Source organism: Amphibalanus amphitrite, unplaced genomic scaffold (assembly GCF_019059575.1).
Source record: "Amphibalanus amphitrite isolate SeventyFive unplaced genomic scaffold, NRLGWU_Aamphi_draft 000799F_arrow, whole genome shotgun sequence".
NCBI lineage: Eukaryota > Metazoa > Arthropoda > Thecostraca > Balanomorpha > Balanidae > Amphibalanus > Amphibalanus amphitrite.
The window spans coordinates 304,880-330,149 of NW_024882293.1; the positions used below are offsets into that span (position 1 = coordinate 304,880).

General features: G+C 48.7%; 1 protein-coding gene across 1 annotated transcript in view; it reads left to right on the forward strand.

The window, feature by feature from the left end:
• LOC122366349 (coiled-coil domain-containing protein 113-like) overlaps positions 1-25,270 on the forward strand; it is a 116,162-nt gene that overhangs the window by 85,799 nt on the left and 5,093 nt on the right. Inside the window, exon 4 of the mRNA XM_043338527.1 lies at positions 4,976-5,096. Coding sequence (XP_043194462.1) covers positions 4,976-5,096 — 121 coding nt within the window. The remainder of the gene's footprint in view (positions 1-4,975; positions 5,097-25,270) is intronic.

The following is a 25,270-nucleotide window of genomic DNA, read 5'->3' on the forward strand; positions in this document are numbered from 1 at the left end:
AGTAGCACCATTCGATTCGCCGTGAAAATCTGCATCAGATAGACACCTTTTTAGACCTTAACAACCAACTTCAAAATTTGACCTCACTTGACCTGACCTTGAACTGACCTCGATCTGAAATTTATCCAGAGGTGGTCCATATCACTTATTGAGTGTGCCTATTGAATTCTATGAGTAAAATGACCCATTAAACATGTGTCGCACATGCCCTTTTCTATATTTTGTTTTTGGTGACCTGACCTGACCTGACCTGACCTTGACCTTGACCTTTGAATGACAGTGTATGCAACGAATATTGTCTTGGTAGTCTAAGAACACGTTTTGGGCAATCAGTCTCAGTCCATTCTTCGGCAACTACGGTGCAAGGCCGATACTGTAGAAACTTGCATTTTGTACCCTTGACCTGACCTTGACCTGACCTCTGACCTACTTAAGCAAAAAAATTTGGGCTCTTAAGATCCGCCTTGTTGAGAGCTTTCGATTGCCGTTTTCCCCGTCTTTCTACGACCATCGGTTCGGAAGTTAGACAGGGGGGGCAGAATCTGCCCCCCCCCCCCCCAGCAGGGCGCGTATGGCTGAATAGCCCAGCGGGGCGCGGGTTAACTGACTGTAACGCATTCCTTAGACTAAATCGGTGAAAAAATGCGACCTTTGACCTGACTTGTGACGTCATGGGTTGCACCTAGGTCAACGAAACCTGGTAACAAGGTAGGTCCCTGGTGGGGCTATCGAACGCTCTTTGAATGTTTAAAATCGGTCGGTAACTTTCCGAGATCTCAGGTGGAGGGCGAAACGGCTGCACCACCCGATCAGGTAGTAGGGTCCGTCAATAGCCCAAGGGGGCGTGGAATATTTATTCACTCATACAGTGTCATTTATTTTGAGAACACCTTTCTCACGCCATGACATGGTCCTCTCTAATAGAACGAGATGAGGAGAGTGTTTTCACGCCTTCTTATGCACGGCTCTAGCCTCTAAGTGTCATTGAGCTATCAACTATCAGCGGTTTTCGGACAATGAAGTTCTTAGTTCTTACTGAATCCAATTTTATTTCAAACGATTGTCACTGTGCTAGTTTTCTTCTTATACGTTTTTGAAAAAGCGCTAAAGAAGTCTTTGATAGATGAAACCGGTCCGCTTATTCTTTTTCTAATTGTTTTTTGAATATATTCGTAGACTACTGGCTCATTACTGCAAAATTTGAAAATGTTCGGTATTTCTTTAACCCGAACGATGTGCAGCTGAATTACCCTCTTGAATGATTATGGACAGCTCGCAAAATTAACTTCAACCTAAACTACCGACAAGCAGAAGAAAATCCGATACAAGCCTACCTCAATCCTCTCACCTTGTTCAACCGTTGAAACGTTAAAGGTAGTGTGCCACCTTTGAAAGATTTCCCATTTTATTTTTCCTAGGATAAGAAGCTTCTGTTTTTACCTAATATCGCAAAAAAAAATCAAAAATGGGCCTGGAATAGTGCCTTTTTCGCCTAAAAGTTTTTCGGTTTTTAGATATGTATAACAACTGTAGTGCAGCTCACCTGCAAACAGGCGTCGGGCAACAATCGCGAATGCGGCGCACTTGTGACAATAAGCAAAGGTCATTATAGTGTTACGACCATACGACGTACGGGAATGAGTTATCAGCTGTCTAATCGTAGACAACACAATGTCGAGCCTTAAACTGTAAGCCCGTATTGGTATTGTTTCTTTTATTTGGCTGTCGAACATTATTTATGGTTTGAAATATGATTTTATGTAAAATAATTGATATGAAAAAGCCGTCTTATAAGTTACGACCCCATTTCACCACACGCAAGTGGCAGAAATGACAATGATCAGCTGACGCATTTTTCTTGGCCGAAGTCAGAGCGCGCGGCCCGACGCACCACGCGTATTTGGAAATTCCGACCTCGACGAGCATCAGAAGCCACCTAACAGGCGTGTTCGAAACCGCAGGAGATGATGATGAACGGGTTTATCGAAACTTGATTGGATGAGCATATCGGTAATAGCGATTTCAGTGTGTGCATTTATTGTTCATAGTGGTGTGAAATGTGGTTGGGGTACGACCGACAACCCGTCGGGGCGAATTTCGCACTGGGGTACTCAAAATTTGAAGAATTTAAGACGTTTCCATGAGTTTTGAAGGTATGGATAAGTTCTAAAAATCCGGTTCTCCTTATCTGGGCCATTAACTCCATACGGTCCAAGAAAGCTGGCACACTACCTTTAAAGGCATTTGTTCAGTCCGAGTCACTATGTCGACCACCCGCGCCGTGCTGGGGGGGGGGGGGCGTTTTACGCCCTTCCCCTCAAGTTTTTCGCGAATATCTCAAAAACGGCGACGCGACGCGTAGCGTCATTCAAGGTCAGGTCACCAGGTAACGTCAAGTGACCTTACCTCAGAAAAAAATCGAAAGCTCGCCCGCCGTAGCTACACCGACTGAGCGATCACTTTAAAACTTTCAGTAAATCCTTTTGGTAACAGTATGTATATAAGATGGATACCTCGGATTTTTATGTCTGTGACCTAAGGTCAGGTCAATTTTGCGACTGCTACATTAGGTATAAGTCAATAGGAGAAAATTGAAATGCGCCTTTTTTGGACGAATTTCGTTCTACACCCTCTCAAACATCGGTCCATAGGTAAACATGACACACTGAATCGGAAAATTGCACCTGTGACCCCTGTGTGTGCCCCTGAGGTCATTTTAGGACATAAAAGGTCTTCAGCAGTTCTTTGACTTTTGACAGAGACGTGCTAGAGCGGTGAAAACACCGTTGATTTGAGGTCAAATTTGAGGTCAATCAGAGCGATGCCCTCTGGGGGCTAAACCGTTGATCTGAGGTCAAATTTGAGGACATGTTGGCGAAAGAGCGTTAAAAGAGCTATCGAATGCGCTTTTTCCGCGGCGCTGTAGCTCTATTGGTTCCCGAGTTAGCCGTCGGTTGTTCGAAATCGTTGAAATCAACAAAATTTGACCTTTGCTGAATCCTGGTGACCTGACCTTTGCCCTGACCTTAAAATGACCGAGTGTTTTCCTCCTTATTTTTGACGCTCTTTCGATTGCCGCTTACCGCGTGTCGTTACGTGGCCCAGGACCCGAGTTAGACGGAGGGGCGTGAAACGCCCCCCCCCCCCCCAGCACTCGATGGAAAGTTCATGCCACCAACACGGCGCGGGTTAATTGTTATGTTAGCTAGCTCCTGTTGTAAGCTGTGGAGTCGTGGACCTGATCTTGAAGGAACTGGGCCTAACATTTTCATAGCAAACGTAAAAAAAATGTTAAATAGGTTGTGCAAAAAATAGCATCTCTTTTATGAAACATTTGAGAAACCTTCAACATCATCCCCAGACCCCATTAGTCCCGAGCTCCCAACGACGACCATAAAAGCGTCCCCATCCCGTCATAGGCGGCGGAACGGGGAGGGCACCGGGGCACCGTGACCCCCTTTGATTTTGGCATTTCAACATTAGCCCTATGAGCGTTGCATGGAAATAATAGGACCAAAAGTCGGCAGTGCCCCATCCCCTTAATTGTAGGTGTTCCGCCGCTACTGCATCCCGTCAACGTGGGTTTATCATAAGGATGGTAAGATTTAATTTCCAATCCCAAGCTGTAATGATGGAAAGCAAATTTACATTTTACATGTGAAACAAGCTGACACAACTAGATATTTCCTCTCTCGCTCCCTCTCACTGATTTACCCATTGCCTTCTTTCTCATTTTACCCTCTCTGGCTTTCCTTTTCAGTTTTCTCTCTTTTCTCTCCTCCCCCGTCGTTACCCCTTCCCTCCAGTCTTTCTTAGCTCTCTCTCTCTCTCTCTCTCTCTCTCTCTCTCTCTCCTCTCTCTCTCGTCTCCTCTCTCTCTCTCTCTCTCTCTCTCTCTCTCTCTCTCTCTCTCTCTCTCTCTCTCTCTCTCTCTCTCTCTCTCTCTCTCTCTCTCTCTCTCTCTCCTCTCTCTCTCTCTCCTCTCTCTCTCTCTCTCTCTCTCTCTCTCTTGCTCTCTCTCTCCTCTCTCTCTCCCTCTCTCTCTCTCTCTTTGTCTCTCTCCCTCTCTCTTTGTCTCTCTCCCTCTCTCTTTCTCTCTCTCTCCTCTCTCTCTTTCTCTCTCTCTCTCTTTCTCTTTCTCTTCCTGTCTCTCTCTCACCCTGTCCATCTCCCTCTCTCTCTCTCTCTCTCTCTCTCTCTCTCTCTTTCCTCACAATATTCTCGACTGTCACAGCGTTGTAGGGCTGGTTTCCAGACAGGTCCCGGCGCTCCCCACTCCGCAGGCCAGCCCACACGGCCCAACCGCTCAAACACCCTCCGGCAGATGACCTCTGACCCCGGCGACCTGAACCCAGCCGACCGATCGCGTTCCTCTCCACGCCTCCGCCCCGCTTCCACCACTACAGCCGCGTAGTAATTGTAGCGTGTGCAAAGGTCACGTGACATTATTTACTTCTGCGGCTTGTTCGGCTGACAAGAGATGGCACTAGTGGTCTGTGGATCAGAGGCGGGGCTAGGTTCTACGACTTCTTGGGGCACACTTCAGGGCAGAAAAGAGGTTTTTTTGGCTCCCCATCCCAAAATGCTTCGAATATACAAAAACAAGTAAGATATTCGAAAATCGGAGGACCAAACGGATCGTTTGACGTATCTTGCGCGACTGAGAATTGATCGGTCTTCAAACTGCTGAACAAAAACGAGGTGATTAGTAGCAAGTGCTGGTGACTGTACCATCGCCAAAATGGATGCGGGCATCGATAGAAGAAAGATAAGGCTGTCGTGTGGTACATTCGGTTTTTACGTATATCGACTAATAAGTTAAAAAATCGACTTTTAGTTTTGCCCTCGAAATCGGTTTCTCCCATAGGTTTAGCACTAGTGAAGGGACAATAAAAACCTTCACGCTCTGACTGACCAGAGCTGAAGCTACCAATATCATTGACTGGGGGCCGTAACCAGCCGCTGTGTGTCGGCAGAGCTGTTCTGGAGGCAGCAGATATCCGGCTGAAGGAGATCCAGAGCATAACGGCCATGTTTGAAAAGGACGTCATCAAGGGAGCCGTCAACCCTCGCTCCAGTCGGGTGATGTCAGAGAAGGTATGTGCCCGGCCCGGCCGTCTTGTCGGACAGTTACCCGGGCTACATGAGCGATCCGTTCCAAAAACCCATTACGCTAATACTGCTCCCCAAAAAGTCTTTATGGCACTGGCTACATGAGACAAATTCGTGTTAGCGACGTCAAACGGATCTAGTTTGGCTAACCCCTCGACGGCCGGTAATTCGCATCACAAACTGAATAGGAATTGTGAATTTGACATGGACTGGACTAAGGTTCAACGCCATGTAGTTACGTCTGGAGATCCTTACTAAATCCACTGTACAATAGTGGGGCAGTTGCGGCATTTACTAAACCGCCTGAATTACATATTTACATATACTAGGTGTCCAGCATTACGCGCAGCGTAATAAATCAAGTTTCAATAAAATCGGCCCAGTAGCGGCCGAGTTATGGCCAGAATAAATTTGGCGTCTCCTCCTGGCCGGCGGTGCTCTGTTCCGGTATTCATTGGCAAAGGTCAATGACCTGCCGGCTCTGATTTCGCTCAGTTTTGCAAGCGAAGAAACTGAGCCTATGGCGCGTGCTCTCTGATCGGCGCCGGCCGCGGCCCAAAATGCTGCAAAGATGCGCCCGCCACGTGCACACCGCTGCACGCACCCCCTCCAAAATTTAATACAACAAACAGATGCACGCGTCCGACTTACGTCGAAAATTTCACCCCCGTAGCCCGCACCGTTCCAGAGCAATAGCCCGCCAAGCGTGACTGACGCGTCACATACATACATACATACATACATACATACGGACATTTTGATTTTTATATATGTAAACTAGGTGTCCAGCATTACGCGCAGCGTAATGAATCAATTTTCATTAAAATCGGCCCAGTAGCGGCCGAGTTATGGCCAGAATAAATTTGGCGACTCCTCTTGGCGGGCGGTGCCCTGTTCCGGTATTCATTGCCAAAGGTCAGTGACCTTCCGGCTCTGATTTCGCTCAGTTTTCGCAGCGAACAATCTGAGCCTAGAGCACGTGCTCTCTGCTCGGCGCCGGCCGCGGCCCAAAATGCCGCAGAGATGCGCCCGCCACGTGCAAACCGGCGAGCGCACCCCCTCCAAAATTTAATACAGCAAACAGATGCACGCGTCCGACTTGCGTCGAAAATTTCACCCCCGTAGCTCGCACCGTTCCGGAGCAATAGCCCGCCAAGCGTGACTGACGCGTCACATACATACATACATACATACATACATACATACGGACGTTTTGATTTTTATATTTACATATATAAAAATCAAAACGTCTGTACGTATGTATGTATGTATGTATGTATGTATGTAACGCGTCAGTCACGCTTTAAGGGCTATTGCTCCGGAACGGTGCGGGCTACGGGGGTGAAATTTTCGACGCAAGTCGGACGCGTGCATCTGTTTGTCGTATTAAATTTTGGTGGGGGTGCGCTCGGCGGTTTGCACGTGGCGGGCGCATCTTTGCGGGATTTTGGGCCGCGGCCGGCGCCGAGCAGAGAGCACGCGCCTTAGGCTCAGTTTCTTCGCTGCAAAACTGGGTGAAATCAGAGCCGGAAGGTCACTGACCTTTGGCAATGAATACCGGAACAGAGCACCGCCGGCCAGGAGGAGACGCCAACTTTATTCTGGCCATTACTCGGCCGCTACTGGGCCGATTTTATTGAAACTTGATTTATTACGCTGCGCGTAATGCTGTCCCTCTTTACGCTGCGCGTAATGCTGTCCCTCTAGTATGTAATAAAAATCAAAATGTCCGTATGTATGTAACGCGTCAGTCACGCTTGGCGGGCTATTGCTCCGGAACGGTGCGGGCTACGGGGGTGAAATTTTGGGCGCAAGTCAAACGCGTGCATCTGTTTGTCGTATCAACTTTTCGAGGGGGTGCGTGCAGCGGTGTGCACGTGGCGGGCGCATCTTTGCGGAATTTTGGCCGCGGCCGGCGCCGAGCAATGAGCACGTGCCTTAGGCTCAGTTTCTTCGCTTGCAAAACTGAGCGAAATCAGAGCCGGAAGGTCACTGACCTTTGGCAATGAATACCGGAACAGAGCACCGCCGGCCAAGAGGAGACGCAACATTTATTCTGGCCATAACTCGGCCGCTACTGGGCCGATTTTAATGAAAATTGATTTATTACGCTGCGCGTAATGCTGCCCCTTTTTACGCTGCGCGTAATGCTGTCCCTCTAGTTACATATATAAAAATCAAAACGTCCGTATGTATGTATGTGACCACAGATAACAGTAGTACTGGATTGGAAACAGAATATTGGCAGTTGCAGTAAGAGGCCGAATGCTTTTATGCGGCGGCGCCAAAATGAGATTCTCGCGTGCTGCTGGGTGGATAATTTGTGTGTTGTGTATTGCAAGAAATCGTCTTTTTTGTGTTTTGTCGTTTACATTTAAAATCGAAGCTACCGAAGTTACTTTCATTTGCTTAAAAAATTAAAGTATTTCACTTTTAATTTGATCATTTAGAGGGCACAATGCGTGGTGTTTTCTTTTGAAAGAAATTGTGGTGCAAAGCCTTACATACGTATAGGTACATCAACAATGGAGGAGGGGAATGAGCGGTAAAAACCTGCCGTTCTGGCTACAACCCAACGAACCAAGAGGAACAAAAGATTAGAACAGGAGATGTCTCACATGCCACCTATTCGCTTTTCTCACCGAACATCTCTACGCGCTCAGTGGGTTGGCGCCATGGGTCACCGTGACCGGGCTTAGTGGGATCAGGACTATTCCGCTGTGTGTGAGCTGCATTTCAGAAAGGAATATTTCGAAGAAGATCGGTCATTTCGCACCGGCATGCACAGACAGCGCCGTCGGCTCGAGAGCGGCGCAGCCCTGTCAGTATTGACCAGCGTGGATTACGCGATGCCCCCTGGCCCCTGTGCACGAGCGGCCAGCGAAACTAGCCATGGCATCCGCACGCCACTCACACCAGAAGCAGGTTATGAAGGGCCAGACCGATGCGTTCTTCACGAATGACAATATCAGCTATCAGGTGGCAACTACAACTGGTTGAGTGTCCGACAGTTCCTGGAGAATGAGGCGGTACTCCGGGTCACTGGTCACGTTTCAGCCCCGCCGACGCCTCCGCCCGAATGGCACCATCACAGCAGAAGTGACAGCAGGATGGTGCTCTTGTCATCCAGGAGCTAGTGGCCGCGGTGGCGACATCCACTGAAATGGAGGACCTGGATGACAGCGCCAAGGCCTCCCTGGGACACAGCTCCGGCGCCTTGGCACGCTCGGCTCTGCGCTCGGCCACCAGGCGTAACAAGTACGGTGCCTCCGCCCTGCCTCCGCCAGCCTGCTGATCTATCATGGGGCTACGCCGCTGGAGGCACGACTGGAGAAAGACGAGGAAGACATCGACCTCACCGTGAGGATCTGCCAGATTTGGAGGCAACTGCCGAAGACGGAAGCTAACAGGAACCAGCTGCTGGTCTGCGATCAACCAAGAAGTGACGCAGAAGTGACGAAGATAGTCGTAAACCGAGATGTCGAAGTGACCGGAAGTCGTTTGCAATGATAGCCAGCCACGACGTCCTTAGGAGCCTCCTTCCAGAGATGTATGCGACGGTTTTCAATCTATTTGCTGGAAAGTGTGGAAACATGGTAACTGATAAGTGAGACAGACACTCAAGACAGTGCTGTCCATCGAAAGTCAGGAAGCAGACACCCCAGCCACTGGTGCAACCCGATCGAGGAGCGACAAGAGGCCAAAGCTCAGCAGGGTCAAGAAGATGTAAGGCGGGGAAGTAAGGTCGCTGATGAAATTGGGAGGGCAGGCGAAGCAAAGTGACACTTGAAGGGGTGTTTTGTGACGTTGGTTTGAATCGTGAAGTTTGGATGGTTCGTTGTGACAGGACTGGTATCGATTAGCATGTAAATAAAGAGATCAAACTCCCATGTATGTACAAGTACTCTTTGTGGATGAGAGTGAGAAATCATTATAATCAAATCAGTGGCATACGTTCCCTCACAACGGTGAGGAAAGTGTAACCAGCAACGTTTAGTAAATAAGTTGCCATTATGCAAAAATGCAGCAATAAACACGAGCACGGCTAGTCGATTGCTTCTTTATAAGTTTCATTCACATAAACCAATATTTTTTTTGTTGCCTGTGAGAGGAGATATCGAAATATGGGCACGAAATATTCGGTTCTGTTTTCGGCCTCTTACTGCAACCACCGGAATCCTGTTTCCAATCCAGTACTTCTCAGCTGCCGGACATTGGTCACGTGACCACATTTTCCGTTTGACCTTGAGTTGGCACCAGATTTTGTCGACAGATGTGGCGCAGCTTATTTTACTGCATTATTTTATATACTTAATATTTAGACGTGTGGTGGTAAATGATACCATGCAAATGACATTGAATCATCTGTGACATAGTTACCATTGAAACTAGAAAAGCATCAATAAAATACAATAAAACTATTATTAGGTACTCTTCCATTGATTTTATTGTGTTTGCAGGCATAGATAGAAACTGAAGAGCTGAGCCTGCAGCTTACAGTTGTTTTATAACTCACATAACATAAATCAAGGCTACTGAGGGCTGCAACTTTGTTTCACTTATCTTTAATAACTTATACCCTACCGTCATCAACCATTATCTGTAAGAATCTTGCATCAACCATCACCAGACTTATTAGTTTTTTACATACCTACGCCGCGAGAGAGGGCGGGTACGACTCCCTCGCCCTAATTTGAATTGAGCTAGCCTCGCGGGAAAAACGAGCATGTGTGCCGTTACGGGACCAGGGACGCAGCGATTGATGCACGGTTTAAAAGCCTCAGGTCAACTGGTGGCCTCTGAGGGTCAGGTCAAGTGCCCCGAGGGCCAAAATACGATTTCGGGTTTTGAGCAATAACTGCCAAAAAAAAAAAAAAACGGCGCAGCGTCGCGATTTTAGTACCATCATGTTTGTCATGCTCAGGTGCGTCAAATGGTACCTACACTTTTGTTTGGGTGGGGTCAACATAAGGTGTTCACATCGTGTCAAAGTCAGGTCAGAGGCACTTCAGGTCACGAAGTTGGTCGGAGGAGGTTATATCGTATATCATTCGATTCGGTAGGTCTTCCCGAGTCCATTGGCGACTTTTCCGACTTGCCAGTTCAATTTTATCAGGAGCTATTGACGAAAAAACTTGTGACCTTTTTGACGTCATAAATGACGTCACGCTAGGTTAAAGATGCAAAAGTGAGGCATTGAACATTGCAAGAAGTGCATGAAAATGCGATTCCATGTGCTTGAGCTAGGTTTAGATCATTCTCGGCGTCAAAACTACAGTTTCCATATTTTCCCCATTGACTTGTAATGGTGACGTCACGCGATCGGCCTGACCTCATGTGACCTCTAGGAGAAATCCGAGATATACAAGTTTTGGGAATTCTAGAGGACTCTAGGTTCTGTATCATCTCGCTGTGACAGCTCCTCTGGCACCGAGGGCATTGCGAAGTTTCGGTATTTTGGGACCAGGGTTGCGGAGTCGATGGATTTTAGGGTGACTCTGACTCCGACTCCGACTCCGGCTTTAAAAATCGACTCCGACTCCGACTCCAACTCCGACTCCGACTCCGGATGATTCTAATAAAATCCATATCCTGATATTGAGGTTCATAATGGAGATGTTTTTATTTTGCCTGAAACGATCCCTTGTGCGTTCTAAGGCTTTGCGTTGCAAATACGCATAGTAAATAGCATGCAGAATTAAAGGGACCCTCCCACCTTTAAAAAAGTTTATGAATTGGCATGAAAGTGATGTCGCTCGGTTCAGAACGAGCGAAAACGAATATCTACCAAATTTCACCGAAAAATATTCACCGGTTTTCAAGATATTAGACTTTTACTTTTGTTTACTTTTTGGGATCTCCGCTGTTCCTAGCGACTTTATTTAAAAGTGCGGCATTTGTTGCGCGCAACGCAGCATATTCCACCGCGTGCTACAAAACGTTTTAGTCAAACATTTAACGGACGTTCGAAAGCCTGATGACGTCATCAGATTTAAGTGCCTATACCAATACATTGTGGCACTTATTTGCACAGATGTCAAAATCAAACTCAAATTTCTTTGCGATGAAGTAATTGCTGGAGAAACGGTTTTCACGGCACTGATTTTCAAAGAACGTCCATCAAGATGGCTATCTCAACTCAAATCTAATGTTAAGGTGGGACAGTCCCTTTAAAAAGCAGGTTCTGGGGCATTCACCGTCCTTGCTTCTTTCGCTGAAAACCTTCGTCCAAAACAGCAAAATGTTTTTTTTTCTACAAAATCTAATTTCGAGTGCAGTATCGTCAATCAAACAGGTGCGGTGCATGACGTTGAGCCATGAGGCGTCAACTCAGACTCCGGAGTCGGAGTCGGAAAGGTTTTGGCGACTCCGACTCCGACTCCGACTCCGGGTAGAACTGTCGACTCCGACCGACTCCAACTCCGACTCCGACTCCGCAGCCCTGTTTGTGACTATTGCAGAGGTTCACGTGTGACGTCATAAGTCAGTGATCTGACCTGAGACGGAAATGCAATTGATTTCCAAAGATGCGTATGGAAGCAAAGATAAGGTGTGCCAAATAGCAGCCCTCTAGCTGTAAGGTGTTTTGAGCTATCGCCAAAAGTCGTGAGTAGAGCGCTACTGACTCCTCCGGTCGGCCGCCGGGGGTTAGGAGGCGTGCAGGGTATCGGAAAACCACCTGGTACTTTGCGAATTTTGCCGATAAAAATACGTTTCTTATGCTGACTTATAGCCAAAAGACTACTGAATCTCAAACCAGTCGTATCCTTGCACTAAATGGCTTGGTTTAGACACGATAGGTCTGAAAAGAAAAGGTCCCATGTATTCTCTATGGGCGCCGCGAGGCCGTTGGCACCAGAGTTTCGGGAAGTGCCCTCGCCACAACTGCACGTGCAGATTTGGTCACGTGACCAAGCGCATTTGCCGCCACTGTATTTATATACACTGTGGTACTACTGTTATCTGTGATGTGACGCGTCAGTCACGCTTGGCGGGCTATTGCTGTGGAACTGTGCGGGCTACGGGGGTGAAATTTTCGACGTTAGTCGGACGCGTGCATCTGTTTGTTGTATCAACTTTTCGAGGGGATGCGTGCAGCGGTGTGCACGTGACGGGCGCATCTTTGCGGAATTTTGGCCGCGGCCGGCGCCGAGCAGTGAGCACGTGCCTTAGGCTCAGTTTCTTCGCTTGCAAAACTGAGCGAAATCAGAGCCGGAAGGTCACTGACCTTTGGCAATGAATACCGGAACAGAGCACCGCTGGCCAGGAGGAGACGTCAAATTTATTCTGGCCATAACTCGGCCGCTACTGGGCCGATTTTATTGAAACTTGATTTATTACGCTGCACGTAATGCTGTCCCTCTTTACGCTGTGCGTAATGCTGTCCCTCTAGTTACTTATATAAAAGTCAAAATATCCGTATGTATGTGACGAGTCCGTCACGCTTGGAACTGTGCGAGCTACGGGGTTGAAACTTTCGCGCCGAGTCGGACGCGTGCAACCATTTGTCGTATTAAATTTTGGTAGGGGTGCGCTCGCCGGTTTGCACGTGGCGGGCGCATCTTTGCAGCATTTTGGGCCGCGGCCGGCGCTGATCAGAGAGCAAGCGCTTTAGGCTCAGTTTCCTCGCTTGCAAAACTGAGTGAAATCAGAGCCGGCAGGTCACTGACCTTTGGCAATGAACACCGGAGCAGGGCACCACCGGCCAAGAGGAGTCACCAACTTTATTCTGGCAATAACTCGGACGCTACTGGGCCGATTTTATTGAAACTTGATTATTACGCTGCATGTAATGCTGTCCCTCTTTACGCTGCGCGTAATGCTGTCCCTCTAGTTGCCTATATAAAAATCAAAACGTCTGTACGTATGTATGTATGTATGTATGTATGTAACGCGTCAGTTCCCTTTGGCGGGCTGTTGCGAGGTGACGGTGAGGGCTGCGGGGGTGAAATTTTGGCGCCGAGTCGGGCGCGTGCAACCATTTGTCATATTGAAATTTGGATGGGGTGCGCTCGACGGTTTGCACGTGGTGGACGCATCTCTGCGGCATTTTGGGCCGCGGCTGGCGCCGGTCAGAGAGCACGCGCCTTAGGCTCAGTTTCTTCGCTTGCAAAACTGAGCGAAATCAGAGCCGGAAGGTCGTTGACCTTTGGCAATGAATACCGGAACAGAGCACTGCCGGCTAAGAGGAGTCGCCAAATTTATTCTGGCAATAACTCCGCCGCTACTGGGCCGATTTTGATGAAACTTGATTTATTACGCTGCGCGTAATGCTGTCCCTCTAGTTATTTACATATATAAAAATCAAAATGTCTGTACGTATGTATGTATGGATGTATGTATGTAACGCGTCAGTCATGCTTGGCGGGCTATTGCTCAGGAACGGTGCGGGCTACGGGGGTGAATTTTTGGGCGCAAGTCGGACGCGTGCATCTGTTTGTCGTATCAACTTTTCGAGGGGGTGCGTGCGGCGGTTTGCACGTGGCGGGCGCATCTTTGCGGGATTTTGGGCCGCGGCCGGCGCCGAGCAGACGGCACGCGCCCTAGGCTCAGATTGTTCGCTGCGAAAATGAGGGAAAACAGAGTCGGAGGTCGTTGACCTTTGGCAATGAATACCGGAACAGAGCACCGCCGGCCAGGAGGAGACGCCAAATTCATTCTGGCCATAACTCGGCCGCTACTGGGCCGATTGCAATGAAACTTGGTTTATTACGCTGCGCTTAATGCTGTCCCTCTTTACGCTGCGCGTAATGCTGTCCCTCTAGTTTACATATATAAAAATCAAAATGTCTGTACGTATGTATGTAACGCGTCCGTCACGCTTGGCGGGCTATTGCTGTAGAACTGTGCGGGCTGCGGGGGTGAAATTTTGGACTTAAGTCGGACGCGTGCATCTGTTTGTCGTATTAAACTTTGGTGGGGGTGCGTTCGCCGGTTTGCACGTGGTGGGCGCATCTTTGCGGAATTTTGGCCGCGGCCGGCGCCGATCAGACGGCACGCGCCTTAGGTTCAGTTTCTTCGCTTGATTAACTGAGCGGAATCAGAGCCGGCAGGTCACTGACCTTTGGCAATGAATACCGGAACAGAGCACCGCCGGCCAGGAGGAGACGCTAAATTTATTCTGGCCATAACTCGGCCGCTTCTGGGCCGATTGTAATGAAACTTGGTTTATTACGCTGCGCGTAATGCTGGACACCTAGTTTACATATATAAAAATCAAAATGTCTGTATGTATGTATGTATGTAACGCGTCAGTCACGCTTGGCGGGCTATTGCTCCGGAACGGTGCGGGCTACGGGGGTGAAATTTTGAACGTAAGTCGGACGCGTGCATCTGTTTGTCGTATTAAATTTTCGAGGGGGTGCGTGCAGCGGTGTGCCCGTGGCGGGCGCATCTTTGCGGGATTTTGGGCCGCGGCCGGCGCCGATCAGAGAGCACGCGCCTTAGGCTCAGTTTCTTCGCTTGCAAAACTGAGCGAAATCAGAGCCGGAAGGTCACTGACCTTTGGCAATGAATACCGGAACAAGGCACCGCCGGCCAAGAGGAGTCACCAAATTTATTTTTGCAATTCAAGTTTCAAAGGTCACTGACCTTTGGCAATGAATACCGGAACAGAGCACCGCCGGCCAGGAGGAGATGCTAAATTTATTCTGGCCATAACTCGGCCGCTACTGGGCCGATTTTATTGAAACTTGATTTATTACGCTGCGCGTAATGCTGTCCCTCTAGTTGAATATTTAATTTCCATAACATAATTAAATCTGCTAATTTCCATTGAGCCGTTTTAATCCTCGCTGGCACAGGCCATTTTAAGTCCAGTTCGACGGCACAAGGGGGGGGGGCGTTGGTACGACCCCCCAAGTTTGACCACTGATCGAGCTAGACTTCGAGGAAAACACGAGCGCGTTGCTCGTGACGTGAGGAAGCCGATGATACCCGATTTTAACCCTCGCCGGCACAGGGGGGTTGATGCAACCCCCCTAAGGTTTTTCGCGAATAACTCAAGTAAAAAGCGGCCGATCGCGACGAAACTCTCAATACCCTCGCATCGATCAATTTTACACCCACCCTGAAAATTTCATGACCCCTACCCAAATGACCTTTGACCTGTGATCTTTTTTCTGAGACGATGTTTGGCCGGAATCGCGATTCGGCGTATGTCGGCTCGCATTAGCCGCGCGTTTGCAAGCTTTTCGTGGTTTCAAACGTTCAAACATGTGACTTGATGTTGCTCCCATGCATTAGGGTGGGTGTCAAGGTCACCTGAAGGTCAGGTCAGGTTATTGACCTTTGGTGACCTCGGTTCACTTTTTCGAGTTTTTTATGTTTCTAGGCTAGTTTTTTTTTAGCTGAGTTCGAATTTAGCAACCATTTGAACATTTACGAAGTAGTTTTGGTGCCTTAACCCGCGCCCTGCTGGGGGGGGGGGTGGTGTTTGAACACCCCCCTTGTGGTTTTTTCGCGAATATCTCAAAAACGGCGGCGCGGAGCGCCGCCGTCTTTGGTACACCTTATCATACATACATCAATTCTACACATGTTGTGAAAATTTCAGACCAAGGTCATTCAAGGTCAGGTCACCAGGTCAGGGGTGTCGTTTTCCGAAAATGATTGGTAGGGCCCAAAGGCGGCGGCCGGCCACATGTGGCGGGGCTTAAAAGGTAGGGTATCCCCAAATCTGCCTTTCTCATCGGATTTCGGCCACTTATTTTTTCGCCCTGGTCATTGACAAGACAAACCAAAATCTTAAAAAAAAAACATTTCAGAGTGCTGCCATATTCACGGTCAGCTGGTGGTGTGAGCTCCGTCTGTTTTTTAGCTATTCCAGCGGAAGTAGCGTGAGTACCGGAGCGAAAGTATTTTCAAGAGGTACTTAACGCCCTAACACCGGCGTGGATATCATTTTCAAGTTGTGAATTTGAAAGGCATTGATTAAAAATCACCGTGATTATTCTCACTGGGTGCGCCGGTTTTGTCTCGTCTGACACGTCTGGCAGCCCGGAGGTCACGACAGACAGGGGCGACGGTGGTGACATCTAGCGAACACCCACTCAAGCTGGACCTCGCCATCAAGTCGCCCGGTCACGTCAGCAGAGCCGGGGTGACGGTAGTGACACCTTCCGGCCAGTCCGAGAAGCTGAGTTTCTTCACCGCGCCACCATGGGAAGAAACAAGCGGAAAACCGTCAGCCCACTCCACAAGGACGGTGGAAAAAAACCCCCGCACCGCCGATGTGGACGATGATGGCAGCAGCCAGGCGGGGCAGGACGGAGACGGTGATGTGGATGTCATCACGGACCTGAAAGAGTTCATCCGCTCGGAGAACGCTCGCAACAGCAAGTCATTAGCGGAGGAGATACGGCGCCACAACGATGAGCGGATGACTGCCCTAGAAACCTCTCTCAGCTTCGCGCTCACCACGAACGAAACTCTGGCGAAAAGACTTGGAGAGGTGGAGCAGCGAGCCCAGCAGGCAGATAAAAACTACCGCCACCAAGCCGAGCGCCTGGCGGTGATGGAGGAGCAGCTGGATCAGCTGCAGCAGAGGGAGATGCACGGCTGGCTGGTGTTCAGCGGACCGGCGACCGCCCGAGTACCACGCTCCAGCAGAGGCGAGGACACAGCCCGCCAACTCCAAGACTTGATCCAGAGCCTCATGAACTATGACCTGGACATGAGTCAGATCGGAGAGGTGCAGCGCGATGAACGTCAGATCCGGGTGCACTTCACCACAGTGGCAGCTGGTTCGGACAGATTCTTCCTAGTGCGCAACAAGACGAGACTGAGAGGCACGGGCCTCTACATCAGGGAGCGCCTCACCCCATTCAGGCAGTGGCTGTTCAACGAGCTGATGAAGCTGAAGCGGAACAGCCTGATTAGCACGGTGTTCACCAGGGAGGGCACCGTGTTCGTAGTCACCAGCCAGCACGACCGGCCGCGTCCGGTGCGGTCGGAGGCGGCGCTGGAGCGGCTGTGGAGGCACCTGGCCGAACAGTCTGCCAACCAGAGGATCGAAGCATCACATTCACCACGTCAGTCTCCGCGGGTCTCACTGGGAGCGGCTGAGGCGACACCTGCGGTGGAAGGTGGAGACTCGGCTGACCCAGGGGGAGCGGCAGTGGCGCGTCTCGGAGACTCAGCCCCGCGATCAGCGGCACGGCGGCGAACGCTGAGCCGCAGCCCGCAGGATGTCAACACAGAGCAGCGGCAGCACATGTACGCAGACGGTGGCGGCAGAGAAATCGGAGAAGAGCGGACCTGGACGCAAGTCGTTTCTGCTCCGTTGGACCGTGGTCTCCCGGCCGCGGCGACTCTCCCGGCGGTTTCCGCCGCCGCGGAGACCGGCCCGGATCCGGCGGCGATCGGCTCCACCGCCACGGGAGCTGGCTCCGACGCCGCGGCGGGGACCGGTCCTCAGCCTGGTGTTTCCGAGAGTGACGGCGGCTGCGGTACCGGTGACAGCGCAACTTCTGCACCGGGCAAAGGTAGAGGTCGAGCGGCCGCTGGCGGGGGGACTTCGGCGGGTCGGGTGGGAGGTAGCCGCGGTGTGATGGCGTCGGCGTCTGGGGCACGTCACCGCTTCGGTGGCGATATTCGCAAATTCGTGCGAGGGGGACACAGTAAAGTAGACTAGAGGGGGAGCGAGTAGAGATAAACGTGCAAAAGTCGCAGTTATGCAGGTGTACATACCGACTAAGGAGGGAACCAGTGGCGATATGGCATGTAGTGTCACTGACCAAACAACTGTATGCCACGATGGGCCGCGCTTTAGATATAAGGTACTCAGCGCAGTAAACGTGTGTTGCGTGTGCATATGTGCGCGCGTTAGCTATGATGTAGTGTTAAGATTGTGTATACGAGTGAACATTAGAAAAGTGCAAATGTATGGTGGCATGTATGGCGTGGGTATGAGTGTTTATACCAAGAGAAAAAGTTTATGTATAGGTAGGAGAGGAGCGGTGGTAACAAAAAACTAAAAAAGAAAGAAAAAACTAAGATGCTAAACGTTATAACATTTAACGTTAACGGTTTGGCCAGTAACGATGCAATGGTGCCCAAAAGGCGTAAAGTATTCACTTGGCTGAAGGCTCAGCGTTGCGATGTGGCTTTATTACAGGAGACGCACTGTTCTGATTCGATGCAGCACATTCTGTCGCATGAATGGGGTGGAGATAGTTACTTCTCTAACGGTACTAGTAACAGTAGGGGTGTTTGCATACTCATGCGGCGAGGTCTTGATCTTGAGATAAAAGAAATTCGAAGAGATGATCAGGGCAGAGCCCTATTCATTAAAGGGATATTTGAAGGCAAATCGATTTTGATCGGAAATATTTATTGTCCAAACACAGACGAGATCGAATCAATCATGCTCGCGAACAATTGGTTGACTGAAATGCAGGTGGTTAAGTTATTGCAGGAGATTTCAATGTAACGTTAGATCCGAATCTGGACCGAGATGGGCAAAATCAGAGAACGGTCCGAGACTACTGTCGGCTAAGAAGTAGAGCTCTGAGAGAGACTTTAGATGAGTTTAGTCTTGTTGATATATGGCGCAAACTGCATCCTACTGCCGCGCAATTTACATTTTCAAGGGGGTCTTCTAGATCTCGATTAGATTACTTTTTTATATCAGAAAATTTATGTTTGCCAGAAGCGCATGTTAAATGCAGCATATTGCCACCTTTCCTAGCCGATCATCGGGCTGTGCAGCTGACAGTTTGCCCCATGAGTCAAACCAGAGGTCCAGGGTATTGGAAATTTAATAATTCGTTACTGACAGACGAAGCTTTTGTCGACGAGACAAGCGTTTTCATTCGAGAAGCCTTAAGAGAGAACGATACAAATGAAATATCCCGTACGCTTCTTTTTGATACAGTGCTTTGCATGACACGTGGTAAGGTAATTCAGTACGCGTCACGGAAGAAACGACTTAGAGAGGAACGGCTGAAAAGGCTAGAAAATATAATTTCTGTTAAAAGTGATGCAAACGAAAATGATGAGCAACTGCAAGGAGCTATAGAAGAGAGAAACGAGATAATAGAGCTTAGAACAAAAGCGAACATGTTCAGATGCAAAGTCAATTGGGCAGCGTATGCCGAAAAGAGCTCGGCTTATTTCTTTTCACTTGAACAACGTAAAGCGAGGTCACGCTCTATACCATCTTTGTTCTTACATCATGTAAGAGATACTGGAGAACTGTCTGACAGCGCAGATCAGATGTTGAACGAATGCACCGCCTTTTATGGCAAGCTTTATAAACGTGTGCCGACGCCAGAAAGAGAAACCGTTTCTTTTTTAGAGTCGATCGATGCAATTACGGAAGCACAAAGAGAGGAATGTGACATGCGGTTTACAGAGGCGGAGTTGACGGCTGCGCTCTCCTCTATGAAGTTAAATACAGCGCCTGGTCCTTGCGGTTGGACAGTTGAATTTTTTAAAACTTTTTGGGACATTTTCTGTCCGTTGCTGCTCGCGCTGATAGCTGAAATTTATGAACGCGGTACATTACCAGACTCTTTTTCCGGAAGTATAATAACGCTAATCCCAAAGAAAGGCAAAGATAAAAGGTGTGTGGAAAACTTAAGGCCAATAAGCTTACTGCCAGTACCGTACAAAATTCTTGCAAAAGCTATGGCGCTACGCTTAAAGAAAGTAATAGGTGACTTTATCCACTCTGACCAGACTGGGTTCATGAAAGGACGCTATATCGGAGAAAACATAAGACTGATTATGGATTTAATGGAATATGCAAAAAGAAAGAAAATTAAAGCGTTGCTAATGCAATGTGATTTTTTGAAGGCCTATGATTCTATAAGCTGGGACTATTTGAATGAAGTAATTCGAGCGTATGGATTTGGAGAAACTTTTCAAAGATGGATAGCTATGCTTTATCCAACCACTTCGTATAGTAACAGTAGAGTAAACGTGAGCAACTTTCTATCATCGAATTTTCAAATAGAGCGCGGTATAAGACAAGGATGCCCTTTGAGCTGCTTGATATGGTTGTTGTGCATCGAACCGCTTTTGAGAAAAATCCGTGCAGCTGAGCGGATTAAAGGGATAACAACTTCCGGAAGAGAAATAAAATTGTCGGCATATGCAGACGATCTAACTCTGATCTTAGATGGATCGGAAAGCTCCTTAAGGCATGCAGTAAATGTGTTGAATGAATTCAGAGTGGTCTCAGGTCTACAGCTTAATATGGGAAAGACGATCTGTTCATGGATGGGTGTTACAAGGCATCGGGGTGCCCCGATTTGTCAGGAGTTAAATCTGAAATGGTTAAAAATAGGAGAGCCTTTAGAACTGCTCGGTGTCAAAATACTTCCCGATAGTCAAAGTACAAGAGATATAAATTATAGTTGTAAGCTTGAAGAAATAGAGAAGGCCATGTCCCCATGGGTACAAAGGAGTCTAACGCCACTTGGCAGAGTAATTCTAGTGAAATCACTCTTGCTCTCTAAATTCGTCCACGTTTTCGCTGTAATTGAGAATCCTGATAAGGCCTACATAAGAAAGTTGGAATCGTTGTTATTTAAATTCATATGGGGAAAGAAGGATAAAATAAAACGTGGAATAGCAAAGAGACAGTTCTTAGAAGGTGGCATTGGGGCGCCAGACGTTGAATCGTTCGCAAACGCACTTAAAGTAGCATGGATCAAACGTTGGTTGGACCCGAAGGAATCGAGCTGGAAATTATTTGTAAATGAGTACCTTCAGGTCAGCGACAGGTTAAATATCTTTCAATGTAACATTGGCGTCCTGCAAATCCGACGGAGACATCTCCCGATGTTCTGGGACCAGGCACTGTCAGCATGGGCCCAGATACTACAGAGCAGTGGTGAAACAGACGAGATTATGACACAGGTTTTGTTTTTAAATCGGAACTTAAACATTGAATCATCATTTACGAACTATCAATTGCGAGTAATGAAGGCATTGCAGATCACACATGTAAAACATTTGTATAACTTTCCGTCAAAGAAGTGGTTCACTGCACTAGAACTAAAACAGAAATGGAGTGGTTTGGACATAATGACGTGTAACTCACTGGTCAGCAAGATACCATCGGAATGGCGATCGGTGCAACGATGCTCTGAACCTGCGTCAGATGCTCACATAACATTGGAAAGGTTATTCAACGTAGAAAGTACTACGAAATGGGCTTATATAATTTTAGTAAAACCTAAACTAAATGAAACGTGTTCATGCGAACGTAAATGGGTTGCAGAACTTGGTTTGGCTCCGGACTGGAGACAGATAACGAAATATCTAACCGAAAGTACAAAGAATATTGATCTAAGATGGCTGCAATTTCGCATCTTGCACAGAATATTGCCAACGAGAAAAATGTTAAAGATGTTCGGAATGGTCGAAAATGACCAGTGCGTGTTTTGTAAACGAGCTGTAGAAACAGCATCACATTTATTTGTACACTGCCCAAAAGTTGAGGCTTTTTGGGATGAAGTATGGAGAGCGTTTAAAAGAGGAAACCGGTCATATAACAATATGGAGCTATCTCCTCGTAAGATATTGTTTGGTGTTGATTCAAACAAACATTATGGTTTAAACCTATTGCTATTACTGGCCAAATCTTTTATATGGAAACAAAGTAAAAAAGGAAGTGATGTAACGGTGCGGTTGTTTTTGATTCATTTGCAGACGTTTTTTAATGTGCAGGTAGGTGTACATAGACTAAACGATAAAGCCGAACAGTTTAGCACACTCTGGTGTGCTACGGCAAAAACCATTGGAGTGCTGTCTGGGCGATCGTGAAGAAGCGCTCAATGATGTGTCTGTATCAGTGGAAAACGATGTGCGCGAAACAAGCCCCCGCCCCTATGACCCATCCGGGCCAACCCGGGACTGGCCCCTACTGTGAGGGGCCGGTCGGCCGGCCGGGCGTGCGGAGCGCCGACCTAGACGGGTCGACGTTTCGCTCGCCCGGTCGGCGGTTAGGGGGCACCGCCCGGGGTTGCTTGCCGGGCGGTGCGGGCGGGGGCTGGCGGCCCGCCTGGAGCGCCGGGGAGGTAGCCATCAGATCTCCCCGGCTGGGGAAGCATCCCCCAGCTCTCCCCAGGGCCGTGGACGGCACCGTCCCGGCCTGGCCAGGCGGGTCGCCGATGGTGACCACAACAATGTTTCATGCCGGTGTTTTTATGCGAATTATGTAAATAAAACTGTGGAAAAAAAAACATTTTGGAAGTCTAGGTCCTCAACGAGCTCCATGCACAAAACGTGCAGTTAAATAGGCAGTTATAATAGTGTCGGAGGAATGCACGCCATTCTGAAAGAGGCCCACGCCGACTTAAAAGCACGGCTGTGCTGAAAGGGGCCAGGAACGGTTTTGATGGCCCAAGCCGAATGAAAAAGACGGCTACGGGGCCAGGAACGGCTTTGAAGGCCCACGCCAATCGCAGGGTTCGACAACTAACGAGGTCTCGAAACACCACGATAGTTAGAAAGACCTGCTTGCCAAAATAAAAGGATGACGGTACAAGCCGGCATTCAGAAAGTTACATGCCCGACCATGAAGAAGCAGAGAGATACATCATCGACTTATTAGACAAAAAAGTTCATTTATTCAAATAACCACCGCTAAGACAAACACATTTCGCGCAGCGCTTCGGCCTTCGGGAGAGCCCTCAAAGTCTCCATAATCAATTGGGTTTTGGACCCATCCCACGTCCAAGACAGCTGCTTTAGTCTCCCTGCAGTCAGCGAAGCTGCCACTGCTAATTTCCTTATGTTGGGGAAGAGGTGGCAACCAGAGGGTGCAGGGTTCGGAAAAAAAGTGGATGCGACAACAACTCGAAGCCACATTTCATCACTTAACTTATCGTCACCCCGCGCAAGTACGCAGGTGCGTGGCCGTGGATCAGTTGCACACTTTATGTCAGCTTCCCTATAGCCTCTCCTCGATGTCTATCGAATGGACGCACATCATCAATTGTGCGCCCCTGTTTTAGAAAGTTGACAAGCAGAGCCCCGTCGGCATACCAAAATGTAACCACTATCACTTTGCCGACTAACTTCAACTCGTACCACTCATTTGGTGGCCGTTACTCGGTGTGCACTGTGCTTCCACTTGCGCAACTCGGCACGATGTCCCTTAGTGTCAACGTGTGACGCCCACAATTCCTTTACGGTGACAAGTCAATGATATCTTCTACAGCATTTTAGGCGCAATTTCAAAAAGTTAAAGACCAAATTCAAAACGTTCACGTGCATTTTGAATGTAAACTTTTTGAATTTGGTCTTTAAATTTTTGAAATTGCGCCTAAAAAGGTGTAGATATTCGATAAGGGGCCAAACACCCCGCTAAGCCTCCTTTCGAGCTTGCCTTTTCTCCGCAGTGTCAGCAAACGGGGGATACATCTTGCAGAGATCTTAAACATAGCATGATAGATTCCAGTGGCGTAGCCAAGTGGGGGGGGGGGGCACAGGGGGCGCGTGCCCCTCCCATCGGGTCCAGGGGGCCCTTCGGGTCCCTGCGGCGCCAATCGGCCGCTGAGGGTCCACGCTGGCCATATTTCGTCTCAAAGGGACCCCACAGGGCTCGTCAGAGCATCTCATGGGCCCCTAAGTGGCGTATTAAGATATTCGTAAGTGCCCCACGCCGGCTTCTTAGAGCCCTTGTCACCAGTTAAGGCCCTAAGAGGCCGCCAAGGGCCTCTTACCAGCCTGCCCCTCACGGTCTCTGAGAATCTCTTGCTGGCCTCTGAGGGCCCATTGGTGGCCTTGGCTCTGAGGGCGCATTGGTGGCCTCGGCTCTGAGAGCCTATTGGTGGCCTCTGAGGGCCCTTACCGGCCTATTAGGGCCCAAATAAACATTGGTAGGGCTCGGGCCCTACCAGGCCTATACAAAACGACGCCCCTGCCTACCGGTTGACCTGACCTGACCTGACCCGACCTGGTCTAAATGCTTACAAACATCATCTCTGATCAAAACAAACACGATATTCGTGATCAGCACCCCGGAAAACCCTTAGCAGCCACACTTTACGACTTTCTAACAGGTCCCGATATTCCCGATTTTTGGGTCATTGACCTGACCTGGAAGGTCACCCGATGACCTAGGACCTTAAAATTGGGTATCATTGGCTTCTTTTCGTGACGGACAACACGCTCGTTTTTTTTTTCTGCGAAGCTGTAGCTCGATCAGGGGCCAAACGCGAGGGAGGGGGTGTCGTACCAACGCCTTGTGCCGTCGAAGGACTAAAAATGGCCTGTGCCGGCGAGGGTTAAGGTCCTAGGTCATCGATTGACCTTCCAGGTCAGGTCAATGACCCAAAAGTCTTGAAAATCGGGACTTGTTAGAACGTCGTCGTTAAGTGTGGCTGCTATGTTTTTTTTTCGGGGTGCTGATCACGAATATCATATAAGTTTTGATTGCAGGTGATGACTTTATGCATTTAGGCCAGGTCGGGTCAGGTCAGGTCAGGTCAACCAGTAGGGGTCGTGACGGGTATTCGTAGCACGTGTGAACAGCCTCTGACAGCTTCGTAGCATGTTACGAAGATACCAAAACTACTTCGTAAATGTTCAAATGTTTGCTAAATTTGAATTCAGCTCCAAAAACTAGCCTAGAAACATGCTACAACTCGAAAAAGTGAACCGAGGTCATCAAAGGTCAATGACGTGGCCTGACCTTCAGGTGACCTTGAGATCCACCCTAATACAGGGGACCGGCATCATATTACATGTTTAAACACTTACAACCACAAAAATCTGCAAACGCCCGGCTAATGCCAGCCGACATACGCCGGATCGCGATTCCGGCGAAACATGGTCTCGAGAAATAGGTCACAGGTCAAAGGTCATTTGGGTCAGGGTCATGAAATTTTGAGGGTAGGTGTAAAAATAAATTAACTCGAGGGTACGGAAAGTTTCGTCGCAATCGGCCGCTTTTTACGCGAGTTATTCGCGTAAAACCAAGGGGGTCCATTCGACACCCCCCATACGGGCGAGGGTTCAGACTAGAGATGTCAATCGGATACCAACTTTTTGGTATAACAATACCAAACTTATACCAGCTTGGTATTTGGTATTTCATGGCGAATGCAGTTGGTATTTTGTTGGTGTTACGAATCCTCTCTAATGTAAAGTGAGTAGTGGTGTCAATCGGTTACCAAAATTTCGGTATACCGATACCGAAC